This window comes from Nasonia vitripennis, chromosome 3, assembly GCF_009193385.2.
Source record: "Nasonia vitripennis strain AsymCx chromosome 3, Nvit_psr_1.1, whole genome shotgun sequence".
NCBI lineage: Eukaryota > Metazoa > Arthropoda > Insecta > Hymenoptera > Pteromalidae > Nasonia > Nasonia vitripennis.
Genome location: NC_045759.1, coordinates 6,080,485 through 6,094,851, shown reverse-complemented (window position 1 = coordinate 6,094,851; position 14,367 = coordinate 6,080,485). Strand labels below are relative to the sequence as shown.

At 42.2% G+C, this 14,367-nt stretch overlaps 2 protein-coding genes across 16 annotated transcripts in view; both read left to right on the top strand.

Moving 5' to 3' along the window:
* The window catches only part of LOC100123436 (trichohyalin), a 105,389-nt gene extending 97,955 nt beyond the window's left edge, over positions 1-7,434 (top strand). For 6 of the 12 annotated variants that reach the window (XM_031926663.2, XM_032597779.1, XM_032597781.1 and 3 more), the window contains 10 exons: positions 651-1,031; positions 1,988-2,215; positions 2,632-2,993; positions 3,087-3,423; positions 3,596-3,652; positions 3,889-4,247; positions 4,650-4,914; positions 5,002-5,201; positions 5,287-5,474; positions 5,574-6,896. In XM_031926663.2, the coding sequence (XP_031782523.1) occupies positions 651-1,031; positions 1,988-2,215; positions 2,632-2,993; positions 3,087-3,423; positions 3,596-3,652; positions 3,889-4,247; positions 4,650-4,914; positions 5,002-5,201; positions 5,287-5,474; positions 5,574-5,779 (2,583 nt within the window). In that variant the 3' untranslated portion in view covers positions 5,780-6,896. Of the gene's footprint in view, positions 1-650; positions 1,032-1,987; positions 2,216-2,631; positions 2,994-3,086; positions 3,424-3,595; positions 3,653-3,888; positions 4,248-4,649; positions 4,915-5,001; positions 5,202-5,286; positions 5,475-5,573 lie in introns of all 12 variants that reach the window. The other 6 variants (XR_004344692.1, XR_004227136.2, XM_008215469.4 and 3 more) reach the window with 6 other exon arrangements.
* Positions 7,435-8,247: 813 nt separating this feature from the next.
* On the top strand, positions 8,248-14,354 carry LOC100123442 (probable serine/threonine-protein kinase DDB_G0276461). 4 transcript variants are annotated; one of them, XM_001607037.5, is made up of 5 exons: positions 8,248-8,423; positions 9,457-9,751; positions 11,576-11,769; positions 11,845-11,948; positions 12,095-14,354. In XM_001607037.5, the coding sequence occupies exons 2-5, from the start codon at positions 9,477-9,479 to the stop codon at positions 12,281-12,283; spliced, it is 762 nt and encodes a 253-aa protein (XP_001607087.1). In that variant the 5' UTR covers positions 8,248-8,423; positions 9,457-9,476; the 3' UTR covers positions 12,284-14,354. The 4 variants fall into 4 exon arrangements, with proteins under 4 accessions (XP_001607087.1, XP_016840033.1, XP_008213703.1 ...); XM_016984544.2 differs by having other exon boundaries at positions 8,264-8,430; XM_008215481.3 differs by having other exon boundaries at positions 8,264-8,436.
* The last annotated feature ends 13 nt before the right edge of the window (positions 14,355-14,367 follow it).

The window sequence follows — 14,367 nt, the reverse complement described above, 5'->3', positions numbered from 1 at the left end:
TATCTACACAACCTTATCTATATAGACACTCGTCGCGTGTGCTTCGTCACACGAAAACAGTATGACTCGCGATTCTTATCTCGTCGACATCGATAGGGGAAAAGTTTCGCGTTCCTAGGCTCGATTTTTTAGTCTCTCCCGCGCGGATCGTCGAAGAGCGCGCGATGCGTTAAGTTGCGATCCTACTCTCTTTGTCGACCGTGTATTTTGATTTAAATTTTTCAAGAGACAAGAGCCCGGTAATAAAACTTTTTATAAATGTGAGACCTCAGCACTGTAACTAAAACGATGTCGTCTTTAATTTTTGTTTTCTAAAAAAAGTTTGACTAACGTTTCATACACTTCCACAATCTTGAAAGTATTCCAACCATATACAGTATACGTATAATCACACACTCGTACACGACAATAAAAAAAAAAGAATCGTCCACCTCAGCACTGTAACTAAACAAAATTAACGCACGTTCTTGCAACTCTCCCACTAAAAGAGAATAATAACAAGCATAAAAATGAAAAGAGAGAAACAAGCGCACGAGAGCGTCTCGCATGCACCGCTACGCTCCTCCCGAATCTGCATAGAATGTGGCGTTGCGAAACGTATCCCGCCATTCCTCGGAATCGCACTGTATAACGTTCTTCCTTACGCGCAGGTCGAGCCGCCAGTCCAGAACCTAATCCAACTCGACGAGGAGGAGGAGGAGGAGGAAGAGCAGCCAGAGCAGCCAGAAGTACAACAGCCCATCCAAGAATCAGCAGTACTAGTGGAAGAAACAAAAGAGGAGGAGGAGGAGGAGGAGGAGGAGGAAGAACAGATCATCGTGGAGATGGAGAAAAAGGTGGAGGTCGAAAAGCTCAAGCAAGAGGAAGAGGAGCCAGAAGAGCTGCAGTCGGTCGAGGAAGAGCCTGAACTGGTGCCCGAATTCCCAGCGAAGATGTCCGAGGCACCGCCTGTCAGACCCACGACTCTTGCTTTGGAAAGGACCAGTATCTGCTCGGACTTTCTCAGTCCGCTGTCGCCAGTTTCTAAGCAGGTCAGTTGACGACGTGTGTGCGAGTGTAATTTTTTTACAGGTACCGTAAGTTTTATTTTCTGCTCCGCGGACCGGGGATTACGCGCAGATATTATGAGAGGAACGGTAGAGGATATGATACATACGGAAGCGAGGGAAACGCGTTATGCGCTGTAGTTCTGTGCGCGTTCTTTTATTATTAAATTGAATCGCTCAACAGTGCATTTTTTAAGTTTCAAACGTAAGTTAATTAATAGTTATATCTGTATGAATTGTTGGAAACTTTTTATGAAAAGTAGTGATAAGTATTCCTTTGCGTAGTTTTACGAATTATTAAATATATTATAAGCAATAATTAATTCCGGTTATGACTCAACGCGTGAATTATAAATTTAAAAAAACCATATTCGATGCAGATACAAAAAGCGTAATGTATTAGGAAAAAGAAGTATAACGATACGTAATCGCGATATCAAACGCATAGCGAACTCACGCAGGGGGTCTTTGAACCTCGCCCGCTCGTCATTCCTCATAAACATTCGCTCGGCCTCTGAAAAACAACTGCTGTATATATTCAGAGCGTAGAATTTCAAATTCAAAGCAACGAATGTAAAATGCCCCGGATAAAGATCGATGCTCAAATGTTTTTACAGTTCCGCGCGCTACGAGAGATGCACTCGAGCAGTGCACCATCAGGTTAGAGAGAAAGAGAGAGAGAAAGATTCTTCCAAGTAGAAAGAAAGACTTGTCGCGCATGAGTTCACTCATTGTTAGAAACGGCGTGGGCTGAATTTTTCTCCTTGGAAAGATCGTCCGGGTTATGATTGTTGCTTTAATTAAGTGACGCTTCCGTCTGATTGCGTTAAGTGAGTTTTTATTTCAGTCGAGGCGTTTTAAGTGATTTCGTCGAGTTTTTTATGAAACGTTTAATGTGACAGAGGCACGAGTAAACCTTCTCTCTTTTTTAATTTCTCTAGATTCTGCCTTTGAGCTTCTCGAGCGACGAAGAGATAGTGACCGGATTGTCCTTCCCTCTGGGACCACCGACGAGTGTCGAACCGCCAAAAGAGAAACCACCTCCACCACCGATCGACCTTAGCGATGAGGAGAACCATCCGATTGAGCCCCTGAAGCGACTCAACTCCACTCGCAGAATCAAGAAGGAGCTGCGCAGTCGACGATCAGATTTCCTGGGAATCGAAGGCGTAAGCTATTTGAATTTCTATGATTTATTTTATTTGGGTTTGAAGATTTTTTTTTATTAAAAATAGAAGGGATGATGTAAAATTCTGTAAGCTTGAAGAATAAGTGCCTTAGCGATTGATTAAACGTAGCGTTTATCTCGCCGTTATCAGTCCAATAATCGTAAATCACGAAGCCTATAATTTTTATTCGACTCATCGCGGATGAGTAACTTAAAAGAACAATTTGTAAAACATAAAATTCATTTCACAATTTATCGATGTTGATTATGATTTGTTATCTACATCTTCATAATCTTATTTCTTATCGTAAAAGCTCTATGATGTTAAACATGGATAATAATACTTTTGTATACTTGCGATAAAGATTTTTAAAAGAATATAATAACTAAGTCAATTAATTAAAAAATGTTCTCTAGTTCAACGACGAAGAGTTCGAACGCGAACTGACCTTGACCAAGCCCCCAGACATGGCAGCTATCCTTGCCGAAGAACGTCGCATCGAGCAGCTCCATCGTCGCTCCTACGATACGGACAGCAATTACGAGCAAGATTCTAGCCATGAGCGCGACTCTGGTGTTGAGTTGGGCCAGGCTGAGGACTGGACGAAGCAGCCGGTCAGTCCCGACATGTCGCAACACAGCAGACAGAGCAGCGAGCCCTTTGGCGCGAGCGTCACCTCCAGCGAGGAGGACGAGATAAGCAAGAAAGAGAGAGAAATCATCGAGGTGCTCGAGCGGGAGGAGCAGTGGAGATACGAGAACAACCGCGAGATCGACAGGTTCGCAGATTCAAATATTTTTATTTTAATTATGTATGAGATAATGCTATGTATTATCGAAAAAAAATCTAACTATATGTATGTTAAAAACAGTGACATCGGCGAGAAGCTAGCTCACAAGCTGCGCGAGCTTGAAGAAGAGAAAATGCAGCTGGAGCGCGAACGTGCCTCGGCCGAGAATCAAACGCTACGTATGAACGAGGAGAACCTTCGTAAACAGGAAGAACTCACTAGACAACAGGACGAAGCCGAGGCCTTAGCTCGTCAGCAGGAGCTTGAGAAGCAGAAACAAGTTGCCGAAGAAGAGAAGCGCCAAGAGGAGGAAGAGAAAGAAGAGGAAGCCAGACTGCAGAAAGAACAACAGCTTATGATGAAAGAAGCACGTAGACAGGAGGATCTTCAGAGGGCCGCTGAGATCAGTTCTCAGGAGGTGGGTTTTATCATTGACTCTGCTTCTTTGGTTACATTTCCTTCTGAGAGAAAGAATGAGACGATCTAGTAGCTTATCTTATCAGTTCGAACTTTTAAAGTAGCGTTCAGTATGTGTACCCACACTACTGGTAGTAAAGTATATTGGCTTGACGACATCTTTTTTATTTCAGAACAAACCGATGAGCCCGGCGCTAAGTAGTTGTAACGAAGACGAGTACGCCTCAAGGGTACGTATTTCCGTGCACTTGCCACTTTGATTTGTTAGATCGCTATCAGCTGCGATAACAGCTTTCTTTGTATCGTAACTGCAGAGTAGCAGTTTGTCGATGATGTAATCCGTTTACAATCTTGTTAGCCATCGTTACGAATGTCGAGCATGAACTTGAAAAAATAGTAAAACGTCATGAAAAATAAAAAATGATTGTAATTGTAATAATAAAATGATTGTATTTCTTTCAAAAAGCAGGAGGTCTTACGAGTAGAGCGTGAGCTTCTCCAACTCGAGCAAGAAGAGCTAAAGCGTCAGCGCAACAACCTGGCTTATCGAGAGCAGAAGCAGCAACAATTAGCAGAGCAGCTCCAGGAACAGTGGAAATCACTGCAAGACGTCGCACAAGCTCCACCGCCACCTCAACCTAGAAGTCAACAGTTCAACGGTGGCAATAAACCGATAGCCGCGGCTCCGCTGAACTACAGGTCATCGATGCCGAATCTGCAGATGCAAGAGGCCGCCGCGCAGCGCAGAAGACCACCGCCTCCGCCCATACCTCCAGCGAAGCCGCTCAGGCTTGTTGAGCAGAGACAGCGAGATGTTACTATTAGGTAAGCTTGTTGTGATACTGAATTTATAAATAATATTCAGTAAAACGTAATCGATGCAGTCAACAATATATGCATTGTAACTGAGGATTTCGTAAGCATTGCGTAACGCGTTTCAATTGTATCAATTCGTAGCTCGCGAGTCAATTAGTATCAATCGGGGTTCTCTCTGATCTCCGCCTATATTTTCCACTTGTGTGTATACACGAGAACCGCTTAATTGCTCTGAAACATCGACGCGCGTGTTTGGGTCACCACACCGGCTAACGACATCGATAGCTTCAGTCGTTACACAACACCACTCCCATCCAATAAACTTCCCGACTCTTCTTTCAAACAGTCGCGTCCCGCCTGCCATCTCGTTCACAACTACGGTTCCATAACGATGTCTTTTTATCATCACAGAAACAGCCGCATCCCTTCGGCGGATTCGATACCCCAACAGGTTGAGGCGCCGCTTAGGCCGAGTATCTCGACCAGCGCTCTAGCCCCAACACAAAACTCCAGCAGTCAGCAGCATCACGGCCAGCAAATGACCAGACAAACGCTCCAAGCGCTTTCAGCAGTGCCTCGGCCCAGGATTGTCCAGGCTGACCAGTGGGTGCAACGACGAAAGAGCGACATCCCACGTGGAGCTCATGATTACAATTATCAGCATTGGCTTATTCAAGTAACGCTGATTTCATTTGGTTTAAACTGGTTTTTGCGAATTATTCTATAAAAGTGACTAATGATTATATTGTTCACGTGAATACAGGAGGCAGAGCAGCGAAGGATCAACGAAAAGAACCAGCGTTCGCCGGCAACTCGTAATCCCCACCTGACCAGCACGTCCGTGCCGTACACGGCATCGCCGCCCAGGAACGACACTAAGCCTCTGCCGGATTCCATAATTCAGACACTCACCCAGAGGGTCCAGAATCGTGTTCAGGACAAACCACTCTCGCCTAGACGAAGGTAAGCGTAGTTTCTCTTGGAGTTAAGACTGTCTTTAAAATCATATGAGTATAATTATAATAAGGAATCGATTCAATCCTTACAGGCTAGAACACAGTACCAGCCAGGAGCACCTGCACTCGCCCCAGCACTACCAAATGCAGCCGCATAAAGTGCACCAGTCTCCTAATAATAACAACAGCAATAGCAGTAGCAACAACAGTACCGAATCGCAGGAGAAGATGCTCAGCGTCAGCGGCAAGAAGAAGTGCTCACACTGCGGCGATGAATTAGGTATGCAATTCAATCATTTTACACATATCGAATGTCATACGGATTTGTTGAAAAAAATTCTGTAACTAATACTCGGATTGCGATGCCTATGTGTTACAGGTCGAGGAGCGGCGATGATAATCGAGAGCTTGCGGCTCTTTTACCACATGGAGTGTTTCAAGTGCTGTGTGTGCCATGTGCGGCTTGGCGATGGCCTTATGGGTACCGACGTACGCGTGCGCAACCACAAGCTGCACTGTCACAATTGCTACTCCAGCGACGACGGTACACACAATTACAAACGCACTATCGCGATCAAACATTGATGCAACCATCGTATTCGTGTATGAGTTACCTTAGCTTTTCGTTGTTGATTTCGTTGATGAAAGGTAACCGTATTGTTGAATCAGCAATTTGCTACATTGAATCGCGAGTTTAGAGTATTCCTTACCTACCAGTACTTTGTGAACTATTTAATACGATTACGACTGATATGATGGAAGTACGAGAGGAAAGTCATGAAGCAATGCAAACATGGGCTAATTTATAAGTGTGTATTCCAAATTTCAACAGATTTTTTACAAAACATGAAGGCACTGAATTTAATGCAATCCTCAAATTGATGCCCATGTCTGCGTCAGAGTTTCTTTCCAAAAAAAACTATCTCGATCCAAAACCACTCACACATTTACAAATTAGTCGTACTAACGGTACACTCTTTGCATTGACTTTTCCAGGTGTCAAGTTCAGCTGCGTATAGAACGAAAGCGAAACAAGCGAAAAGACAAAACTCGAATCCGAGCTAACTAACTTGAACGTATAGCGCGCTTCGGCTATATTTTCATAAGTTGTAGTAGTGGCCGATTCAAAAAAAAAGAAAACCTCACGTGTACCTTGCCTCAACTCGAGGTAGGAGATCGGAGCAAAGAAACTTGTAAATATAGGACGAAAGCACCGAGACCTCTTCCGGATAAATGCGTTGCTGCCTTCACATACACACACATATCCAGCTGATTCCGGAGAACGGAAAATCGGAAGCTGAATCATCGGATGCACGACAATGAAGGAGGAGCTCTTGCGTGCTTATGCAACGAGAATAAAAACGCAACCAACAAACGGACTCACGTTAAAAAAAACACACATACACGGAGGAAACATTATGTAAATAGCGTGTATTTATGTAATTAGCAATTAGCGAGTAAGTCAGAATGCCAGCATCGCGCAGCTGCATAGCTTTTGTAAAGTACGATTCGACGTTAGCAGTCGAATGAAGAGTGACTTTAACGGAAGGTATGAGTGTGACCGATGCGGTCGTCATTATCAGTAATTATCAGTAATATTATATTATATTATATTTGCGTCGTTTGGAGTGAACAAGCTTGTACATTACTGTATCATATGTGATAACTATAAGAGAGGAATAAAGTATAAAGCAATGATCAATTGAGAGATTTCCTAGGCTATAAGTAGAGAGAGATGGAAACGCGAAACGCGGGTAGACGAGTATTAAAAAGCAAAAAACAAAAAAGCCTATGCTCAACTCTCCCCCTTTTCATTGTTACGCTAAACCAGTAATTAACAATTGTAAGGTACTTCATTAATGCCTTGCCACGCATGTGCATATACATACACTTACTATGTACCGCGGACAATCGAGTCGTTAATTTCTACAGCCCCAGAAATTTCCTCTTCGCGCAGTTTTACATAACCCGACGAACGCACGCAGTGCGTTAAGTGGCATGCGAGAACAAAGTTGATTTGTATACCGTTTCCTTTATTTTCTCCCCTCTTCTTTTAATTCTTATGTATTTTTTTCTGACGTTCGTGCACCGACGATTGCTCGCTGCAGCTGTATCGGGAGGGAGATGCATCGTCGTCGAGATTATGATTACACATGTGAAATATTGTATGATACGTGTTTCATCTATCGCATAACGTGTAATTTTATATTCATGAGTAAATAAACGTTTATTGAAATCTATCTCACAGAGTTTATTCATTGCTACGACAATGTATGTATGTTACAAAGCTCATCACCTTCGCCCACAATTTTCCACGTATACGTAGGAGTATCGGCGATGTTCTACAACCTTGTGCTCAGCGATGCGATTATTGAATGCCAATAACGGCTAATTGAAACTAGGACTCCCCGTTAATCGACTCGCACTTTTACCCCATAAATCTGAAAAGCGCTCTCGAGCTCTGCCCTCGATACAAACTTCGAGAGATCGCTCTCTACTGTCTGCATATCCTGTTATTCTATTAGTCGGGCTAAAAATACATAAATGTTCATATTGCTCTTTTTAAATAGCGGATACGAATCGCAAACATTTTCACAAAAAGAATTTAGATCAAAATTGAAAGAACTTTCACAAATAGGATCATTCAGATCAGCGTAAATGGACGTGTGCTCATTGCAGTTAACGCATATTCCCGTCGCGTCATTTCATACAAATAATTCCTCCGATCAAAAACGATCAAACTATGCGCAAGCCCCGTTACTCCCATAAAACAATTTACTATCCCGCCAATAAAACAACAGTCGAAGAACGCCACAAGCAGTTCGTATAATTAAACTCAACAACAACCGTAAGTCCATCGCATGTTCTAGCGATTGCAATAAAAAGATTAGGACACGCGATATATATATATATATATAAGTATAAAGCATCGGTAAAGCCTCTCGGTTGAAATACACCCCATAATCATAGTCGGCCGCTGCCGATACACCGTCGCTACCGCGGCGCGCGTAGGCGAGAAAGCCTCTCGCTCTGCGCGTTCTATTCTTTTTCCGAGACGAGCTGCTGCAGTATAGTGTATTAGAGTCAGTCGCGGCGCACGAGTCGCGCGCACCGGATCGTGTCTCTCTCGCGATTTTAACGTTTCGAGTGTGCTGAAGCGGTGCTAATAACGCTGTACAATACGCGCGAAGGGGTTATTATGAGCAAGAGGCTGTGAGGAATTTCGCAGGTGAGAGATGTGTGTATGTATATACCTTTCCCTTTTATGCTTAGCGGTGTTGTTGCTTGTTTTTACAAGATCGATTAACGTAGTTTTATTAAAAATTAATAAAAAGAAAAAATCCCAAGTGAATCGAGCCGCTCATTCAATCTTCACTTCGTCGCTTCACTGCGCAACAATCCGCTGAGTCCGCGCATCAATTCAACGATCCAGCTCGAAATTAATAGCCGAGTTGTAAAATCCGCTCTGTTTACACATTCGAATCTAAATAAAGTCCCGCGCGTTAATATACACTCGAAACGTAAACCGACCTCTCGCTATACACACTAATTATCTTCTTCCTAAAAATCAAAGCTCGCAAAAAAGAAACCGCACACGCGCGACAACACTAGGCAAACATATATCTCTCGCGTCAAACCGCAAAGCTCGAATATTTAACAGAGCGAGTCGCGAAACCGCTACAGAACGGCAGTAGCAGTATAGAGAGAGAGAGAGAGAAAGAGAGAGAGAGAGCCCAGTCATGGGCGGCATATTGTTCGCGTCTTTTTGCGCGTATACTCGACTTTGAAGAGCAGCGCGCGTCTTAAGTGTGAAGTGCAGCTGTGAGCTTGTGCGCGGATGAAAAGGTGTGCGTCGAGGAGAGACGAGTGTTATGCGATTGTTCGGTGTTATCTGTAGCGGGAACCTGCCCTATCGCCGGCGTAAATATTCATTCGGAGGCGAGATAAGAGAGTTTTTTTTTTAAACAATGAAAAATGCAAGATTTACGTTCGAATTTAAAATAAAACGATGTAAGTAGTAACGGTCGAGTTTATTCAGACGCGTCTTCCATATCTATTAAAAAAATTCGCAACCAGCACACCCACAATCTCTCACGCTCCACATTTCCTCTTTCCCAGCGTGCGCATGCAAATTACCTCATAATCACAACAATAACACAGTCGTCGCGCATATGTCTCTTGACATCATCGTCGCCGTCATCTCATATACCGAGCCGCGTCGCGTTAATCAGTCCATAAAACGATCCTCTATTCTTTCTCAGAATAAGATCTAATCGCAAAGATGAGCCTACGCTGGATCCACGAGAACCTGGAGCCTCCGAACTGCGACGAGGAGTGTAGCGACATCGACGACAGTTGCAGCGACGACAGCTACGATTCGGATTTGGATTTGCCCGACGGAATTAGCTGCAATAATTCCAACAACAATTACGACAGTCGGAATCACAACGATAATCAGCGGAACAACAATAATGTGAATGGTCAGAACGGGCTGGTCAGGAGCAAGAGGGAGACGCGCAGACACCCGACGACTACAGTTAGCATCGATGAAAATGGGTAATTTTTGTTGTTTCAGAAGAGGAAATTATCTCTAAAAATTAAACTATTCCAAGGGAGAGTACGAGCAGCAACCTTCCCCACAAAAATAGCCCGTACGCACACGATATCTCCGTTAAAAACAACACAGCGGCAGCAGAGTATAATCGAAGGTCCCATGCGCGCACGAAAGAAAACAGTAGCTTTATAGTCAGCCTTATTATATCTCCCGCTCGGAAAAATGCCGAGGCGCGCACGTAACTCTATATACACATCGCAGCGCAGCGGCTCTCGTCATTTTTATCTTCGAGTATTATACCTGTATCGGTATATCTATGTATATCTATTATATATATATAGGATATATCGTGTGTAACGTAAAACTCGATTAATTTCTCAAGAGTCGCGGTTAGAGCAATGTCAGCGGGTCAATGGGTGCCGCTTTCGATTGACCGCTGCGCTGTATCCGAGGGGATTGATGATGATGGTGTAACGTCGTTAGATAGGATGATTGGCGGAGGTGCGATGTTTCCGGGAATTTGATTAGCAATTTTTTATAATAAAGTTGTTTATTTATAGAAGAAATAACTTGAAAGAAGCAAAGAAACGAATCGATGATTCAAGAGCTTCTGAATATAGTATCATACGCGTTACGTATGTAACACCTCTTCACTTCTCTCTCTCTCTCTCTCTCTCTCTCTCTCTCTCTCTCTCTCTCTCTCTCTCTCTACATCAAAATGCCAAGGTCGAAATTCAAATCGCATCCTCTAAAGATTCCTCTTTAATTACCCACATACACACGCGCGTATGTTACATGCTTCCCACTCGACCTCTACTTTTACACACAGCTCCACACAACAACATCGGACTTCCCCCGCAGCGGTATTTATAAACCAAATCAACGCATTAGCAGCGAAAAAAGACAGCCTCCCAATTAAAAAAAAAAGCCAGAGTCCACATGAAGAATCACCACTTCGCGACGATTTACAGCCTTGGATAAAACGTCGAAGGCATGCAGCAGCCGCTAATTATAGTATATCTATATCTACACACTGCTACCTCAGCGGCGCGCTTTTACGAGACGTCGGTCGGGAATATAATGGGATTAGACCGTGTGTGTATATTGTGTGTGCTTTTACGATGGGAGTCTGTTAGAGGTGTTGCCTGCTTTTACCGGGAATAGATACAGTTGGGGATCGAGTCATCGTTTGAGAGAATCGTTTGTATTTTATTTAAGAATCGCAGTAATTGCATTATCGCATGGGTATAATCGAGTTCAACGATAAATAAGCCTCGCACTTCCGTAAACTGTATACGACTACGGTCGCGTGCGCGAAATCTCGAATTGGAAGAGTCACGCTAGGAATATAATGATAACGGAGTTAATTGACGACAACTCGACGTGCTCAATTTTTATTTCCTAATTACACACTCGTACTTTAGCGTTTCTCGTGTGTGTGTGTGTGTGTGTGTGTGTGTGTGTGTGCCAAAGCTTCCTCGACTACTTTAGTCTTGTTCTCTAAGCTAATGGCCGTACTTATATAGGTGTATGTAACGAGGAGAGGCGGTTCGATGTTTTAACGAGAAAAGCTATTTTCGGAGACACGATCCAAACGGTACGTCATCGATCTCGTCGGCGTCGGGAAAACCGAGCGTTAACTTGGCGAACAGACGCGATGGAATAGGATTTACCGTATGGTGATGGACAGTGACTGGTATTTTTTTAAATGACCTTTCTCAGATTAAGTCTGAAGTAGATGATTCTTTTGATGATTGATGATAAATTATTCGAATCGTTGATGATAATTAATGTTATAGTGATATTTTTTTTTTTGCATATTTTAGTAAGCCACACTTTGAATCAGAGGAGCCGGAGAAGACGCAAAAACCGCACTTGACATGGGATCAGGCATCGAATAATCCGATGTACTGTCAATCGCTGAAATTGAAGCTCTTCTGTAGGACGGGCTACTTCATCGGGATCACACCATCGGGTCGAGCGAGAGGTTTTCCCGCTGATAGCACTAACGACGCCCACGGTAAGTACATCTCAATTATTGTCTAAAATTATTATGTATTATAAGCTTGTAAAATTATTAAAATAATGTTTTCAGTGCGTCTGATCGTCTGTCCGGTATCTTCCGGAATAGTCCGATTGCAGAGCGCCGAAACTGGGCATTACTTAGCCTTCAATGCCACGGGACACTTGTACGGCGAGGTAAGCCAATATTATAACCTTTCAATATCCTGTCGGTAAGGTAAAAGCTCTCTGTCGGTAACCCGTGAATCCCACGCCTATGTATCCTTTTGGTCCGTGCCAAAAAAGTATACAAAATCTAAACACCCGTTAAATGTAATTTGCAGAAACGAGCGAACAAGGACAATACCGAGTGGGAGCAGTGGAGCATCGGTACCTACGACGCTTTTCGCTCCCACAAGTACGCTGAGCCCGGCTGGTGGCTCGGCATCAAGAGAAATGGTCGACACAAGCCTGGGCCAAAGACAGCTTGGGGTCAGAAGGCAGTACAGTTTTTAGCCGTTCGACTCGCGTGATTTGAGAGAATATAGTGTATGTAATTGTTATGAAATTTTTCACTTGGATGTAAGTTTCTTTCGCCAAGATTCCGAAACGAAAGATTTTATAGTGTGGACAGAGAAAGGTTGTCAAAATTTATTTATCATATGTAAAGGCTTAAGTTAACGTAGAGAGATAACTTTCGAGTCAGTATGATATTGTTAAAATTTAAAAAGATATCCTGCGTATTATTTTGAGAGAAAAAGATGTAACTGGCGATAACGATAATATATTTATCATTAATGATTATTGTCAACCTATTTGGCGTGCAAAAAGCAAATCATTTGTTACTTAGCAATAAACGAAACAGTACAAATAATCATTAACCTTAATCGAGGTCATTCCATCAAACACTGAATTATCAAATACCATATCACATTGCTTCTATTGAGAACAATTTAAGCACGAAATTTCAGTTCAATTTTGTTTTCTAGTTTTCATTGCGCCAATAAAGAGTCACTTTCAAAATAGATAATATTGATGATTATAATAGTCGACTCTCTCATCTCGCCCAGCGTTTGTGTGTCTTGCACGTGAATCGATAATATTATACTAGTACACGCTATTTCATTATAATTCGAAACGATAAGATTTGGATTGTCATTTGGAACTTGTATTAGACATATCAGTTTCCTAAATACTTATTTTACAAGATCGAGTAATCTAACATAACACACTACTATTTTTGTACCTTTAAATGATATTGCTGAATCATGAGCAGCGGGCTTTAAAAAAAAAAAGAAACTTATCTACTACTGTATGAATCGGCTCTTTTGTGTTGAAACGTGCAGGTGAAAATTAAGCATTCATACAGGCGAAAGAGAAACTGTCCTAACTGCGATTGAGGATCATTGCTTTAAACTTAATCAAACGCCTTCTAAATCATATGAAACAATTCATATAAAAATATACGGATAACTAATTAATTTAATTACAATCAAGCTTCAACGTTGCGATAGTAATCTACAACGAGTGCTAGATAATTATCTCAGAAAAATCATCATAAGATAACTTGAACGATAAAAGGACAGATGTTCCACAAAGTCATTCATTCGTAACTCTGATCGCAGACTAACAATCATGAACAGCTACATCCCTACGAATCCTGAGCCTTTTCCCCTTACCAGTCCGTAGCCACTATTATATGACGTGCAAAGAGCTGTCGCTGGGCTTAGTCGCGAAAGGTCATCAGGTCGACGTCTACTAAATCTCCGTTACTTCAGTCTGCAAGGGGCCCAATGAGCCTTATGGAAACAGCGATATTCTGGATCAGGTACATAGCCCGTCGTGAAAAGGACGCGCTGAGGGTACTGCTAGTCCTCTACATTGCCTGGACAATCGTTAGGATAGCGATCGAATTTTTAAGACCGAATCCGCGAATTCGGTCAGGCGTAAACTTGAGAAAACGGCATAGTGTAGAAGAAACACTCAGATGAATTATTTTTTAACTATTCTTATACTTTAATTTTTTCAAAAGTATAATGAAATTTATTTAAAAAATTAAACCAAAATATCCGGTCATCACTTTTCTTAGAAAACAAGATTACATTATAGATTGCATTTTATTGCATTCATCACATTTCATTTGCCCACGTTTCCCTATTTTCACTAGGCAAAATGTGCAAGTGTACCCCACTCTTCCCGACTCATTGATTTAACAAAAATTATCAGTATTATTATTTATATGCGGATGTCAATTATCTACTGAAGACAGTGTATACACTTGTATCGTCCGTAATCGTTATCGTTCAGTGCAGTTTAATCATTGAAAGTGATGGGATCGGTTGCTGAAGTCTGAAACCGGGTCAAGTGCAAATAAACGAGTATCCGTGGATCACAGGTGAAAAGTTTACATGAATTTCGTATAAATTTTGCAGAGTCTACAGTTGATTGTAATTAGGATACTTCTATCAAATTATTTAATATTAACGTCGGCGTTTTAGCCTAATATTCAATATATATTGTCAATGCCACGTAGAGGTTTTGCTTTGCATCTATGATCAATGTTTTACAACAGAAACAGTTAAATAAATTTCCATCTTAACATTGTATGCTGATATGA